Source organism: Pseudopipra pipra, chromosome 22 (genome assembly GCF_036250125.1).
Source record: "Pseudopipra pipra isolate bDixPip1 chromosome 22, bDixPip1.hap1, whole genome shotgun sequence".
Taxonomy (NCBI): Eukaryota; Metazoa; Chordata; class Aves; order Passeriformes; family Pipridae; genus Pseudopipra; species Pseudopipra pipra.
In genome coordinates, this window is record NC_087570.1 from 3,382,651 (window position 1) to 3,400,006 (window position 17,356).

Here is a 17,356-nt window from a genome sequence, read left to right on the forward strand (position 1 = left end):
TGGAAGGGACTTCCTTCTTTCTGTGAGTCCCAATTCCCGATACTGTAATAAGCCTGGATAAAAATACAGCACAACACCAAGAAAAGAGCAGGGAAATTCAACACCAGGGCAATATTTCCATCCTTCCAGGATGCTTTTATGTTGAAGAACTGCACAAAGCACTGGGTGATCAAAGCCGCCTTCCACATTCCAGCATAATGGCGCAGGAACCGGAGAGGGCAACTGCCTGAACTCCATTTCCTTGCTCCGTTCCCTTGAAGGTACAGCACCATTACATGGCTCTTGCTGCCTGCATTTAGACAAAGATAAATGCATTGCTTTTAGCTCCCACTTACAGAATTCACTGGAGGGGGGCCTGGAGGGAGTGTTGACTGGAGTGGAAGCGGTTCGAGTTTTAATTCTCCGAAACACAGCCTGCCTCCGATGCCTACGGTGGGCTCGAGAACTTGCTGCTTCAGGGGTTTTCTTCCAATAGTAATAGAAGGTGATTAGTTCTCCCTGCAAACACAGAAGGAGTATGTTAGAGGGACATGCAAATCTGACTCAGCTTTCTCCCTCCCTCGTGCCTCTCTGCGTGCACACGTGTATTTTTGTAGGAACAACCACGAGGTGCTTCAGCCAGATGAAAGAATTATTCAGTAAGACAGAAAATAAAAAACCCTCGTTATTTTTTGTCTGCTTTTGCCAGGGAGGAAAAGAAGTAAATGAGTGGGTTTTCACTCCTTGTCTAGAAAAGGAAAGAGGTTGGGAAGCACATATCCAGGCTCCACCTGGATGCTGCAGGCACTGCTGGTCCTGGGATGCAGAAGAGGGTGCCCTTGTCTCACTGTCAGCATCCCCTGACACCTCTGCTCTGCTCAGGAGAGGCTCAACCTCCCACTGAGTTCTGAGAACAGACATCACCACACTGCTACAAATCCTCTGACGTTCACAGGAAGAGTAAGGCTCAATCCAAACAGACACTGCCATTTTGTCAACTGACACTCCATATACAGCTATTTTTCCAATATTCCTGTTTTAAGAAGCTGAAAGTCAGAAGGAAAACGTGTTCAACAACAAGTCTATAACCGTAACACAACCCTACTACAGTAAATCGTGTTTTAATTTGAATATATATGCCCACATCTAAATTAATTAAGCAGTTAAAAGAGCACACCTAGAGAAATGAGTGATAATTTCACAGCATAATGAATCTGGCTTACATTCAAAAAGTGGAGCAGCTGCCATTCAAACTGGAGGATGTAATGCTGAACCAAAGAACAGCATGTGGTTTTAATCTCTTTTCTCTTACTTTGAATCCCCATCATTTCCTGGCGACTTGTCTGCCTCTGAGGTAAAAGGTGTTGTTGCTTTCAAGTTGCAAGAGAAGAACGGAGAAGTTCTAACCAGCCTCTTGAAAAAAATCAATATCAGAACAAACATACCTGAACTGCCCACAAAAAGGGTTCCTTTGAACCGTGTTTTTATGTGATCAAATAACCTCAGCCTGCTCCCTCCGTGGGGAAATCCTGCAGCCCCTGCTCAGGGCAGAGCAGGGAGTCAACTCAGACCTGAATCCAAACCTTCCCAAACAAGCAATTACAGCCACCACTAATACCTGGCCCCCTGAAACACCCTAAAGACAAAAGGAGGATGTTGTTCTAAACATTAACTGCTGATATTTAATGTGCTTAAGAGTTTTATCAATGCCTACTTTAAAAATGGAAACCCCAGAAAGAAGAACACAACCACAACTGTGATTTCTGGCACCAGGCAGAAATAGATAATTTTTAATCTGAGCTGCTGCAGACTGGGATGATGCTGCTGATCCTCACCAGGAACCTAAACAATATTAATGTATTATATATTAAAGTAACAAGTATTCAGAGTGGTAACTGGTGAGGAAGAGGAGAAAGGAGCAAGTGGGCAAAACATTACCTACAACTGTCGATTCTGAAGCACAAACACTCTACTAAAAAAAAGAAAATATTTTAAAAAATAAGTGTTTCTCGAAGAGAATTTAAAACTGGCTGGCAATGAGCACCCAACTATGTCAAACTGGGACAGAACAAGGAGTTCTGACCCCAGCACCCTGCTCTGCCACTGCCTGTTCCTGGTGTTTGCTTTAGAAATACCATTTCACTGAGTGCACTCAGGGGGCTCAAAGTCCACCCGGCCCAACTGTTTGTCCAACAGGGATATGCCCCGTGCCAGAGGCAGGCACAGCTCTGCACAAAAGCTTATGCAATGCTCTTGCAAATGAAACCAGCCACTTTTAACCTATAAATTCATTTATATCAAATCTGAGGTGTCAGCACCAAGGAGCAAGTCAGTAAATCCCACATCTTTATGTCAGTGAATTAATGTGTCCTCTGACACCTGGCAACAGCAGAGTGCAAACCAATCTGTTCTCCTCCCATCATAAAATAGGGAATGGGAACCTATTTGAGCTCAATTTACACACTGCAAAGCCATCAGGTCCCAAGGGAAGTTTAACAACTCATATCATAAACCAAACTTTAAAAAAGAAATGGTGGGTGTTTATTAAAAACACTGACTTCATGATCACAAGGATTTCCCCCCCCCCCCCCCCCCCCCCGAAAGTGCAGCCACAACCACAGGCAGATAAAGACGAAGTAAAAGTCTATTTATTCAACAACCAGTTAACCCAACTATGAAATCTGGAGAGATCAAACGACCAAAGAATGTTCTGTACTTCAAATTCAGTGCTGGACTGCACAGCTACAACACTCAGTAAATGACTCTGAAGTAAGAGAGAGGAAGCACACAGAGAATGGACCCGTCACACACGGGTCACACAGGTACCACAGGGAACAAATTCCATGCCAGATCTTCTTAGCCACCTGGCTACCTAAGGCATTGTCTACCTAAGGGATTAAAGAGGCTGGAGTGGAGTGAGCCTGGCAGGATTAGACCCAGCTCGCTGGTGGCTGCATGGGTGGCACAAGCTCGAGCACAAAGGAGTAAGTCAGGGAAGCTTTGGTTCTCCAAACAGGGAGTAAAACCAGCTTCCAGCAAAGAAGTCAAATGAACTTTAATCAAACATGCAGAGTGTGTGCTGCTGAAAGCCACGGCACATAAATTCGGGAACAAAAGCTGCTGCAGAAATCAATAGCCTCCTGAAACGTTAACACAGGCCAGCATTGATCAAAGGCCCCGGGACAAAAGGCTGCCTTGCAAATTAGCTGCTGGTTTTGCTTGCAAGCAAACAGAAAAGCATGAACGCGCTGACATGAATGGCCTGTAATGATCATTTTGTTCCTGGTGATCTCACCTCACCTCACCACAAGGTCTCGCAGTCAACACATCCCACAGCTCGGAGCTGTAATTGCCAGCAGAGACACTCTGCTGGCTGGGGGAGGGCTGGGGGCAGCTGCTCTCCCTCGGATTTCCTGGGTAGCAGAAAAATCCCGGGGAACAGGCCTAACCAAAGAGCCTTAAACATGCTGTGTGTCTCCTCTGAAGTGTTCTGTGCCAGGAACTGGGGATTGCTAAACCATGCACACTAAAATCACACAGGTTAAAGCAGACTGAGCCATCCTTCACTGCAGCATCAGATTTGTTCAATTCAGGAGTGACACATCCTAACGAGATAAATTAAAGAAGGGTGAGACCACTGAGGCAACCACTACCTGGCTGATGATGGAAGAGAAACCTGTGTTGCTGACACTCTAAATTGTCCACTTGCACCTTTGCTTACCTATAAATCTAGTATGTTAGAAGGAAAATCCCAATAAAATGACCCACACATCTACTCCAACACGACCCCTCAAAACAAGCAGCTCTAATTCCTGTACTGTGCCACATCCAAGAAAGATGCTATTAGTGCCCTCCCAGATCAGCTCCATCAAGGCCCAGCTTTTCCTTTTCCATCTGTGTGGGCAGAAGATTCCTCTCTTTTCCTGTTCACAGTAACAGCCTCACCTCCACCTGATGCACCACCACCTCTTTTTTCCTGCAAACACAACTGCATTTTTCCATGTTAACGCCTGATTAACTGCCCCAAGCAATGTAGGAAACATATAAAATGAGAGGCATTATCCAGGCTTCTAATGCCACGTTTCCTCAAGAACACCTATGTTCCCACCACTGAAGTTTCACGAGACAGAGGGGGTGTGTTCTTCACTAGAACCACGGTTCAGCTTCCATCAGTTCTGAAATACATCTGGAGCTCACGACAATAATCTCCTGCCAAGGCCATTTCACCCCACGTTGTTGGTGCATATAGAAATGTCACACTTTATTCTCCTTTTAGCTCCGTTCTAGGGATCATTTTTGAAGAGAAAGACGTGGTTCAGATCCCTCTTGCAGGAGGACACAGCAGTGAGACCTTCTCAGCGATTCAGAGCTGACACAAGACTTTGAGTGTCCCCCAGCCCTCATCCCCCCTAACCCAGCACTCCTGCACGAGTAGGGGATGGATTCCTTGGCATGTGGCACCTTTCTCTGACCTCTGTTTTCACCCAGGTGTTTGTGCAGCTCAACCCAGCTCCCCAAACCACATCCCACAGCACCGGGGCAGCCTCCCCAGCCAACCTTTACACTCCCAGGGGCGCCAGCAAACCTGCAAGTCCTGGCTTCCCACTTCTTATCGGTGGTTTTCAAATGTAAAATACACACCGAGAGCTGTGCCCCGTGTTTGTGTTTAGTCTTGCCTTGGGTAAACAAAGGATTAAGGCTGTGTGTGCATTTCTGGATTGGAGAGGTTCTGACAGCCCTGCAGCAGCTCCTGTGGAAGCCAATCACACACATCAACTTACCTTCAAGTATCTGTTATGGTATAACAGAGTGAGCAAACATAATAATTGCTGTTTAATTTCCCCAGAGCCCAGCTCTGCCAGGGGGGAGAAAAAAAAAAAATCATGGGGGTGGGGAATAGCTTTACAGTAATTAAACAGAAAAGGTAAATGACAAAGCTCCTCAATGGCTACAAACCAGCCACGGCAGAGCAGAGGGGAACAGATTGTCCAGCTGTGGCCTTAATGAATTCACAATCTTTCTGGAATGCATCAAGATTTTATTAAGTCAACTCAATTTAGCTAATGCTCCTTAAAGTCCTGCAGTAAAAACAGTCTCCAGCCCTTCCCTCCTTCACTGGATCCCTGGCTTTGACAGTCTTGCTCCAACATCTGCTCCAGTGCCTGTTTGCCACGGGGTGGATCAAGAACGTGGAGTTTTGGATAATGGGAAGTGTATGGAATCAGTACAGACCAGTGTATCCATCTGGCACCTCCAGGCTGCTTCCCAAAACTTTACAGAGTAACCCCAAATACTGCCACGCACTGCTGGACTGGGAGACAGAACTGAAGGTGTCTGACCCTTCCATCACACACACCCCACACCCCAGAGCTGCCAGAGAAGAGGCTGCCCAGGGGAGTGCTGGCATCACCAAACCTGCAAGGGTTCCAAGAACACCTGGATGTGGCACTGGGGGACTGTGCTGGGTTAACAGCTGGACTCGGCCATCTCAGAGGGCTTTTCCAACCTTAGGGATTCCATGGCTATTCTTCCTTATGCCCTACCCAGGCAAGAGAAAATTTGGAACTTGTCTGAAAAAGTTTAAAGGATTGAAAAAAAAATGCAGCAGGGCAGAGAGGAGCAGCTGTGTGCAGCTCCAAGGGCTGAACTTGGGCATCTCCACACCGTGGAGCCCTGTCTGGGTGCCTCTGCCAACCATGACAAATAGGTTTGCACATGCTCCAATTAAGCAGTAAAGTCTCAGCAGCTTGTTCAGTAGCACTGATTAATGTCCACCCTGGGTGCACAGGAATCCTGCATAATCTAACACATTACCGAGATTTTAAGAGAGGCTTTTAAAAACCAAGCAATATTTAACTTAACACTACAAAAAAACCCATTAAAAATCGTGGGATGCTCTCTAAGGGATACCCTGCAGGCCTCAGTTCTCTGGCATGTTTTAGAAATACAGGCATTTTACCTCACAGTTCCTCTGGGTATTTGTTATCTTCTGGATGGCAGTGTAGCCCTCTCTCCATGGTCTCTGCTAAGAACTCTATCTATGATTTTAGCAGAGGACTGGCTGCCCTAATACTCTGTTCCCTGGCTCAGCACACAGCAAGGTTAAGCTCCCTGGTTTCAATTTTTATTTCAATCTCCTGGCAAACAGGCTGGCCAAGTGAGAATCAGAAGAGGAGACAGGTGTGTAAGAAACCCAGGCTCACTTCCTTGGGTTTTTATGCTCTCAATTTACTCCCCATGCAGGAACAGGCACAGAATTGCCTGGGAACCCAGCCGAGGCTCCATCTGCATCTTCTGGAGTTCATTTGGTTGTGGAAAAAACCCGCAATCAGACACAGCTTTGTGCTTTCTAATTGTTTCTGCTAAATGAGTACTGGTACCCTGCTTAGTCCTCTGCAGACCAGAGGAAGATCAAGCTTTGATCTCCTGCAAATGACACCTGCAGAGCTGACACAGGCCTAGGATGCCACAGCTCCTTAGAGAACCGTGGCACTTTTGAGAGGGCTAAAATAAGCTTGGAGCCTGAAGATTTCACTCCAAAGTTCCTCAAGCAGTGAAGAGACTAAAATAATTTCACTGTGCATGTTACCTAAACACAGAGATCACGTCTGTAATTCCCCCAAGAAAATATATTTGCCCCTCTTAACTATTACTCCAAATTCTTCAACATAACGGGTGAGTGCAAATTAAACCCAACTCTTAAATAAAAATTATGCATGGGAACTGAAGAGGTGAGACACAGTAATGCAATCATTAGTAGCAAAGAGTCCCTGCAAAGCCAGGAGAAAAAAGGAAAAGAACTACAGAAGCTGGATGTAAATAATCCCTCCTGCCAAACAAGCATTATCTGCAGTACCCCAGCAACACTCACCCACTGCACAGCATCTTCCATTTGATGACAAAGTCAATCAAGTTTTACAAATGAAGTCTCAGCACATCCTTTTGAAGTTTTATAGCGTGGAGAAACAATGAGACACAAGATTTATAAACTGGCCAAGATCAATCCTGTGTGGGAAGTAACAATTGTGCTGATTAACCTCTGTGAGCAGCTCCAGCAGTGACAGGCTCTGAAATTCCTTCAGAATTCCAACACGGGCCTATTGGACAGGCTTATCCATCCTTATTAAGCACAGTACTGGCTGAGTGTAACAGTTCACTCCTCCTTTTGCCCTCAGTACAAGCTGCTTTTTCTTACAGCTGGATATCCCTGTTTCACTCCTACCACTGTATGGTTTTAGCAAACCACAGAGAAACCCAAATGCCATTGTCCAAGCCTGGAAAAAAACCCCAGTAACATGTCTCTGTGCCACATCTCTCTTACCATTTTCATGTAGCCCATTTGTTCCTCTTCTCCACTGTTTGTAATTAAGGCTGCATAGACCGGTAGGAAATAAGATAATTAACATTTTATGGAACTTACCCTCGTTATCTGCTCTATGCAAACAATTCTTTTTCCCCTCCCATTTTTAGGGATTTAAGCACCAGCTTTAACAGTTCTGCAAAACAAATGCACAGCACACTGGGGCATTGTTTTAAGCCTCATCCAGAGTTAAAAGCTGCCGACCCTCTCTGCAGCTGCACCTCGTGCCAGAATGAAAAGAAAGCTTTTGTAATTAGGGCTTCTTCCTCCAGAGACTCCTCTTTGTTAATCAACAGAGCTCCCAATGCCCACAGGAACTCACAGACTGTTGGCTGCATCCATTATTAATTATTAGAGCCACTCTTTAATAGTGGCAGTGGTGGTTCTCCAGGACTGGGTAACCCCTGCCAGGGTCACCAGGTACCTCCCAGGGGGATCTCTGGGGCTTGATCAATCCTGAGGTTATCAAAATAGTGGGAGTTAAGAACCCCAGAGCCTTACACATATTTGTGGAGGGTTTCTTTTCTGCTCAGCTCCCCCTCTCCAACTTACATCACCCAAATTTCGCAGGTTAGAAATCTTGATTTGTCTCGACCACTTTGAACTCCAATAATTTAAATTTACCCTCCACCTCTTGTCTTCCACAGCCCTCTGTCCAACCTCTGCCCAGGCACAGCCCCCCAACCTGCAGCACAGGGGGGGCCTTCCATTCCTGCAGAGCCCAATTCTCCAGCCCTGGTGTGATGTTTTCACCCCTGACCACATTCACCAGGTGAACGGAGCACGACGTGGTTCTGAAGAACAGAGCTGAGATGCCTTTGCAGAGATGGCAGAAGCTGCTGTTTTCTTGAGCCAGCAGTTCTTCTGTTCCATTTTACAACCCACATCAAAGTGCTGGGGTTCACAGCTGTTACCTGCAGCTGCTTTCCCTGCCAGCCTCTTGTTAACTAGAAGTTCTCAATACTGGAGCTCACACACCAGGACAGAGTGAGATAAATACCCAGATAAATGAAATGCAGGCTATTCAGGAAAGCTTTCAGGGCAGGGCACTGTCTGCACTGGATCATGTCTTTCCCACTCCACGTACACTTTTCCTGTCACAATAAGAATTTAGCAGCACAATAGACAGAACAGGATTTTCTCAATGAAGGTGCCAACACAGACACATTATCCCTTTAACTGCACTTTCTTTTTGCAGCAGCTCAATAATTAAGTTTCTTGGTTGTGCATTGCCGGAGTTCAGGTGTGGAACAAAAACCCATTTCACTGCTACATCCCAATGCTACCTTCCTCAAAGCCTAAAATCCATCACATTTTCACTATTTAAAGCAGAGGCACCAGCGGTTCGTGCAGGGGTGTGCTGGAGAGAAGCGAGCCGTGAAGCCATAAAGCAGTTCCAGCCACCACACTCCAGCCTGTAAACATTTTTCTATTTATCTGCCCTTCATTACAAGCACAATCTTATTATCTGAGCACATCCTCAAAGCGACAGCCGTCAGGGTCACCCTATAAAATATACATCGGCAGCGTTACATCTAATGACTGGAGAGAGCGGGAGATGAAGGATGGGAGGAGTGGAAATACTGCAGGATGTTCTAAAGGGATCATCAGTTATAGCTGTGCATTTCCTGAGGTGATAATTGAATGACAGTGGCTGGGAGGAAAATCCATTTTTGAGCTTGGGAAAGGACTGTTAAGGAAAAATCAGGGTTTTTTTGTGCTGGCAGCGTGTAATGGCTGCCAGAGAATGGGAACCTTCAGCCACAGCAGCTCCTGTGCCTTATGGATTCTGTACAGGGGCTGAGAATTACATCAAGTACAATCAGATATTCAAGCCAATCAAAAAAACATCAACGGATTTTGGTGCTGGTTGTTGTGGTTTGCATGTCAGCTTTAATTAACAAGAGACCAATCTGTGTATGGGCACAAGGAAGGGACACTCCGACCACAAGTGCAGCAGCCCTTTTTCACTTTCATAATTTCCTACTTTCATAATTTCCTACTTTCATAATTTCCTACTCTCATAATTTTCTACTTTCATCATTTAAACAAAGTATTAAAAAATTTAATTCTGCTATTCAGCAGGGAACTCAATCCCCCTGCACCTCAGTAAGGTGTACAGATGCTCATTCGTTTTTCTGAGAACTGAAATGAAACTTGGGATTATCAAGGAAGTTTTTATACTTTAAAAATATTTTTTTTATTGCCTGATTTATTTTACAAATGGAATCAAACTATACTTAAGAAAACACTTCTCCAGTTGTAACTGTTGGATTTTTTGTTCTGTTAGTTGACTGATTCACAGCAATAACTCAAGTTGGTGTTAAAAACAAACCATTCCCAGTGACCTGTCACTTGGAATCAATGCTCTGCATCACTGCAGCCCTGCCCTGGCTGCCCCAGGCTCACACAGAACTGAAGAGAGGATGGAAAATGCTGACTTGGAGCTCAGGCTCCTGGGTTTTCTCTCACTAAAGTACTGGGGAGGGGCAATAAAATAACCCCCCCACATTCCCACTCCTCAGCAGCTAAACCAGACAAGCATTCCAAAGCTGAGGGAACTCCTTTTCAGTCCAGCTGGAAATTCCCCCAGGGATCAGAGGGATGAACTCACTGCTCTGACAAGGTGAGGTGCTGAAATGGTGAAGTGCTTCCACTTTGCAATGCACCTTTCCTGGCCCAACTCACCTGAGGAGCCACTGGAGCTTCCAGCATTTAACAGACAAGTTTCTGGTTATCTTTTAAACCCACTGGTCCACGGGTGGGCAAAGCCTTTCAGGCTGAACTCACATCATCACTCAACACCTCTGGGGCACCTTGGACCGTCTGGGGAAAAAGTTCCAACCCCCAAGTTGCTGCAGCCTCTCTGTGACAGTCAAATGTGTAAATCCTACAATGTTTGATGGGCCAAAAGGACTGTTTTCCTGTTAACTGGAGCTGGTGCTTCTGTTTGCTTCCTGGTATGAAACTGTCTCATGGCTTCCCCAAGTCAGAATATATTATATTATATATTATATTACCACCTTTCAACCCAAATCTTGCCATGCTCTATTACTGGAATTTGATATCATTCCCACTAGGAGTCCATCTCCATGATGTCAGACAGGTTTTATTCCCCCTGATTCCTTTGAAGAGTGGGATTTTGCCTCTGGATTAAGAACACAGCTGATATGCACTGCTCTCTGCAGTCCCAATTTCCTGGGCAGGCAGTGGGCACTGAGATGACAACATACCACAAAACCAAGGAAGCAAAAACCAATAAAGAAACACATGGAAATTCTGCAAGTTTGGTCAGATTTTTCCATTTTTAAGTAGGGCAAGAAGGGCTGAAAGGGGAGGAAGAATTAGCCACTCATTCCTCAAATGTCGGATCTAATTGCTTTCATTTAAATATAAAATCAGAATTCGAGGTCCCCCCAGTCCTGTGACAACCACCAGCAAGGCAACTCTGCCACGAGCAGCACAGTTTTGGACTCCTGATGTGTCTGACCACTGACCTGCATTCCACACTTCCATGTGCCAGATGTTTCAGGTTTTCCAAGCACATCTGGGCCGGATCACACAAAGCCTGGCTTGTCAAACGTGGGCACTCCCTCCCCTGCCACAGCTTCCTCTCCCTCTGCAGCTCCTGACCCACGGGGGAGCTGCTGGGTTTTAACAGTTCATACAAAGTCATGTTAAAAACAGCAGCCATCAGAAAATACTGACAATTATACAGGAGATAAACTCTGTAAAACCACCCTCTCACTGCTGCTGAGGAATGGGAAGCTGTGATCCCCTGGAAACAACGATTTTCAGTCTTTTTTTTATAAAAAGTCCTCATACCTGGTTATTTCAGGATGAAAACTATCAACCCCCCTGACTCCACACTGAAGACAGACAGAATTTGACCTCTTAATAAAAATCACTAGCACAGGATGTCCAACATCTGAACGAGCCAGATGGAGGAAGAAACCCACCCGTTTTACACCTGGAAAATATCAACTGAACTCATCCCAACCCCCAGCTTATCACTGCAAACTCACACACTGCACCAACAGGGGTTTAGGGAGGATGGGGGCCTGTCCCACAGTTCAGGCTGAGTTATGGACAAGGCAACCAACTTGCAAACAAACCCTCTCATGCACAGTCCCTGCCATCAAGCCCTGATTTTAAACAAACTTGGTTCCTCTCAGATCTGGTCCCTGAACAGCTGTTTTCCTTTTACTGCTCTCTGAGAACAGTTCTCTAAACCAGTAGATTTTCTAGATTAAGCATGGAGGGCTGAGGGGTATTTAAGTGTTTTCCTGTTTATCAGAGGAATACATGGAAAGAGGAATATTGAAGCAGGACATCAAGCAACCTCCCACCCCCCAACCCACAAAGAACTGCCACGTAAGCTGCTTATCCCTCAGTTATTGTTGCTTCCCTCCAGTCTCAAATTCCTTCTGTCAGGAAAAAATCCTTAGCAAGCAAAATTTAACCAGAAGACAATGCTAAGAGTTGTAAAGCAGTATTAGAAAGAGCAATTCGTTGTAGCTCACTATAATACCTACACAGTGAGCTCAAAAGTGAAAGAAATCACTAACTCTTCACAGTTCTCTTCTGCCCTGGTGTCTCTAGCAAGGATTAATCCAGACTGCTCCCCTGGAAAGTCAATTTGATCCTCACAATTAGGAGTACGAAAAAAAAGGGCACCAGTAATTTGGGGCACGACTTAGAGCTCTGACTCCTGAGGATTTGCAAATCATCCCACGGTGAGCTCAGAGCTGACATGAGCTGCCCCATGAATCCTGTCCCCCTGCCCGTGGCCACGGCCACTGCAGGGGTGTTGCAGGCCAGGTGACAGGGCTGTCACAGCTCCCTTACCCAGCGAGCTGAATTCAAATGTGTCATTGCCTCGGCTGATGCTGTTAATTGCAGTAAACAGCAGGCTCAGTGTTACCTTTCTGTCCCGTCCACTCCAGGGATGAGCTGAGGAAGAGCTGTGTAAGCAGGGCAGGAAGGGAGCGTGAAGGAAAAAGGAAATTAAAGCCATGGTATTTTTCCACCAACACAAAAATCAGCTGCCACCAGGAGCAGAGATCTCAGATGCCTCAGAGCTGTGATTCACACCCCCAGGCCATGAACCCTCCCACACCTATTGCTCACAGGCTGGGCACATTTCAGCTTCTGCCCCACTGGATGCCAAAAAGACACCTCTGTGTCCCTGGCCCTGCACAGTTCCCGTTATCCCGAAGTGCAGCTCCGTGCACAGTTATCCAGAGGAGCCATTACAGCTGAAGGGCAGCACTGGCAAAAGAACAAATGGCTCCAGACCTGATGAGCTTTAATATGAAGTTGGATCCGTCCCTGAACGGGATCTGTGTGACAACACATCTCAGGTGTTCTGGGCCTGCATTCCCGTGCCAGGGAAAGCAGTGCCCGGATCCCAGGAAAGCTGCCAGCACTGCCCTGCTCCTCTGCCAGCCTGCCACCTCAGGAACAGTTTCCTTACAACAGCCTGACAAGCTCCTTTAGAGCTGCCTTTCTGCCTCCTGAAACACGTCCCTCCACATTCACTTTAGTGCCCAAGAAAAGCTCAATTCCCTTGTGCAAACAAAGTCAAGTTGACTTCCCTGTTCATAGGTCTGGACTTGTGTTGTCTCTACCTGCCTTCCTGAGCTCCTCTACAGACTGAGACAGTTTTGATAAAGAGGAATAAAATACCATTTTCACCCTGTCAGTGATCTCCTGAAAACTAAGATGCTTCCTTTACTGCTTTATTAGATATGCAGAACTATATAAATAGTGTATATATATGTATATATAACTATTATAACTATATAAATATAAATATCATAACTATAGTTATAAAGTTATAAATCCAATATATAGTGATATTTAACAATAACATATATAAAATAGCAGTATACAACATATATGCATAATTATTTACAACAATATCAGACATATAAAACATATATAATGATAGTTATGTATCAAACAATGCCTGACAGCTCCTGCTACACCAGACTCAGCAGGACACTTCCATCCCTAACAGCCACCAAAATTACCCACTGCATTTTTTTTTCCTTAAACTTTGCTCTTCTGGAACAGATTTCTCCCCCTGGAAACCAACCAACCTGTGGCTCTAGATAAAGCTCAACAGCTTCCATCTATTAGAAAGCTGCACTTCGCTCTGCATTTGGTTTACTACAGCAAAATATACCATGCCCTAACTGAATTCTTCAGAAAGAGGGAGAGCCCCAGTGACACAGCTGGAAAAAACCCTGAGATGGATGTTCAGGGGGCTGATTTCACTGCCACATGTGTCTGAAAACCAGAATGCCACAAGTGTTCTTGGGTGGGGGCATGTTGTCATTTGTCCTTCTAACCGTGGAAGGTTTCTGTTTGTGAACCAAGGCCAGGGTTTGACACAGGGCTGGGCTCAGGGCCAGGCTCCCCAACCAACCACGGGCAGGGCACGAGGAACGTCTCCTGCAGACATGGAACACCTGGAACTCTTGGGAAGGGTTTCTCTGGGCACCATCACCTCAAACCTGCAGAAAAAGGTCAGCCTAGAAAGGCCACATTGCCATCACATGACAAACCTTTCTGTGAATCCCCACCTGCTGTCTTCTTCCTTTCCCTGTCCAAGCTGGTCCTTACAAAGCTTCTCCTACAAGCTTTGGAGCAATGTCTCAGTCTCAAGTGGTCTGATCCCCACAGCACCATTATAGAACAGGCATTATCCCATTTCACAGAGCAGTCAAGCCAGAGAAGGCCAACTGAAGAACAAGAACAAGGAGATTAAGCCAGTCCTCTCTATACAAGACTAACTTCACAGAGCTGGAGCCAGCTTTCTGTGGGATCAGATCCCATTTTTCATCCACCAGCACCTTCTCAGCAGGGCTGCTCTGAATCCATTCACCCCTCGGTCTGCACTGACTGTGGGGATCCCCCTGACCCAGGGCAGCACCTCGAGCTTGGCCTTGAGCCTCAGGAGCTTCCTCAGATGCCTCCTGAGAGCAGTGACTTGGTGCAGCCCTTGGTTTGCTCTTTCCAAAGCCAAGTGCTAGAAAAAGGTTCCTCGTGGTTGGTATCCTTGCAGGGTCTGTAAATGCAGAATCCCTGTGTTTTCCATATGAAATATTCACTAACCAGAGGATGTTCTCAGCTCTGTGTGCACTTCTCCATCAATGAGGAGCCAGGCAGTGCCGTGACAGCCCCCTCGGCTCTGCCAGGCAGCGACTGCTCCACACAATCCATCCCCCCCATTACTCAACAGCCACATCAGAGCATCACCACAGCCCTTCTCTTCTGCTTAACTCTTCCCTATCTGTCTGCCCAACTTTTGGGCTGCCAAGCACCCTGTTCTACCCACCCCAAACCCCGGGTGTGGCAGCCTTAGGAAAATCCCAAGGAAAAGCCATGGACTCAAGTTGTGATCAGAAACACATCCCATGGCCCAACCAGCTGACAGAGCCAAGGCACAGATCCTGCAGAACAGGGACGTGAGACATTACACAGCTCTGGAAAAGAAACCTTGTGGCACATGGAAGACAGACCACAAACACTATTTGCTCTGTTAAAAAACTCACTTTACTGTGCTGGCTCTACATAAAAGCACAGGGGATGCTCTGAGTGTCTCCTGTATCATTCTGTAAGTAATTCCTGCTCTCCTGGTTTCCCCCCTGGTTAAACCAATCACAGTAACCCTGCTAAAACATATCATTTACTTTTGGTCCATCCTTGCAGGTATCATTTGTGTGAGGTAAATGAGTAATTTATTTATTTCTATGTCTATTGCTCAGGCCTCGTGAGTGACATCACAGCCTGGAATTCAGTCCATTCCCACAGGCATGTGAGGATAATCAGGATTCCCTGGGTCTATACATACTGTCAGTAGCTGCTACAGAGCAAACAGGACAAAAAGTGGCATCTTTGGGTGGGAATATAACAAAAGCAGCAAATTAAGAAAAACTAAAAGGAGAAGCACAGAAAATGATGCACTAAAAAAACTGGAATCACTCAGTGGAATTTTTCTATAGTGATGCTTTTCACAGCAGCACTACCATCTCTTAAAATGTTCCATGAATCTTTCATGGACAAACACACTCAAAGAGGCTCAACAAACACCTGACAGTCAACTCAGGCATGTAAGAATTTTGACATTGCTTCTTCTATACCGTGTAAAAAATCTCATCAGCAGCTCAGGGCCTGAGAACTGCAGGCTGCACACAGCAGGCAGCTGTGGCTGAGGCAGGAAAGGGGCTTTGCAGAGGTGAGATGTGGAATTCTTCACTTCCAACTCACTGGTTCCCCTTTGGTCTGAAGCAGCAGTGACAGGATTGCTGAGCAGCATCCCCAGGAGCAAAGAGGCATCTGGGGGGAGCAGAGTGTTTCAGGGAGTCTGAATCCTACTCCTACTCATCTACATCCAAGACACACAACACCAGGAGAGAATCACAGAATTGTAGAATCAGCTGGGTTGGAAGGGACCTCTGAGATCATCCAGTCCAACCCTTGATCCAACCCCGCTGTGGTTCCCAGCCCATGGCACTGATGCCACATCCAGTCTCAGCTTAAAAACCTCCAGGGATGGAGAATCCACCCCTTCCCTGGGCAGCCCATTCCAATGGCTGAGCACCCTCTCTGCAAAGAAATTCTTCCTAATATCCAACCTAAACCTCCCCTGGTACAGCTGAAGACCCAGCCCTCTTGTCTTGCTGATCATTGCCTGGGAAAAGAGACCAACCCCCCCCCGGCTCCCCCCTCCTGTCAGGGAGTTGCAGAGAGTGAGGAGGTCTCCCCTGAGCCTCCTCTTCTCCAGGCTGAACAGCCCCAGCTCCCTCAGCCTCTCCTCACAGCACTTGTGCTCCAGTCCCTTCCCCAGCCTTGTTGCTCTTCTCTGGACCTGCTCCAGCCCCTCCATGTCCTTCCTGAGCTGAGGGCCCAGAGCTGGACACAGCACTCCAGGGGTGGCCTCACCAGCGCTGAGAAAACCAGCGAGCAGCTCAGCTGCAGTTTGTGTAAAGCCTGAGGAAGCTGAGCTGCCTCAGTCTCCTGGTCTGGCCTCTCTTCAGTGACACAGAGGAGAGCAACACTGCAAAGCCTCAAACTTCTGTGGGATGGGTACAACTGATCTAAAGCTGAAGCTCGAGAAATACTGCAACATGAAAAAATGAGCAGATGAGGGAGCAGAAGCAAAGAAACGCCCTTTGCAAATTCAAGACAAACAAAAAAACCCCAACAAAACCAAACAAATACAAATTGTTTCCTTAGTCAACCACAGCAGAGTTACCTTGAGCAGAGGAACATCCAATAATTAGAGCTCAGCTAGGCAGAAATTCCCCCAGCACCCGTGAAAATTCGGATTTTCGAAAACATTTGGAAGTGGAGAAAGGTGTCTAAGTGAGTATCACACGTAACTGAATTCATACAGTAAGTTCCCATAGTGGCTGTGTGTATCTATTTTGGTATTGTTTTATATTTAAAAGCACACAGGCCTTCTTCCCCTGCATTCCCTCACTCAGCACAGGCTCCTGCCTCCCCTCAGGAAAGCCCTGAGACACAAAGCAGCAGGACAGGTTTTCTGTTACTCATGTTTCCCCAATCCACACACACATGCTGCTGCAAAGTGGTCCCATAATTGAAACCACCCTAATTGTCCAACAGACCAACAAAGCCCTTGCTGTGGTTCACTGGCCAGTTTTTACTGGGGTTTGGTTACTCACCAGGCTTGGAAAAATTTCCACCCCCGTGACCCTGGGCAGGCAGGAGGGCCCAGAGCAGGTGTGGAGCTGCAGCTCCACTGCCTCAAACAATTCCTCCTACAAAAGGGCTTCTAAAGCATTAAAGGAATCAATCACTGGGTGCACATCATTTCTGTTCACAGATGCAGGTACCTGTAACTTATTTTTTCACTGTTTGCATCTCCAAGAGCAGATATTCCCCTGGCTAACAGATCCCTGGGGAGCAGGGAGGCAGAGCTGCCAGGAATCCAGCAGCCTCCGAGCGAGCCACGTCAACATTAATTATTATGGAGACAAGGCA

General features: G+C 46.4%; 1 protein-coding gene across 7 annotated transcripts in view; it reads right to left on the reverse strand.

The window, feature by feature from the left end:
* RERE (arginine-glutamic acid dipeptide repeats) overlaps nucleotides 1-17,356 on the reverse strand; it is a 204,006-nt gene that overhangs the window by 15,842 nt on the left and 170,808 nt on the right. For all 7 annotated transcript variants that reach the window (XM_064678476.1, XM_064678475.1, XM_064678473.1 and 4 more), the window contains one exon: nucleotides 336-498. In XM_064678476.1, coding sequence (XP_064534546.1) covers nucleotides 336-498 — 163 coding nt within the window. The remainder of the gene's footprint in view (nucleotides 1-335; nucleotides 499-17,356) is intronic.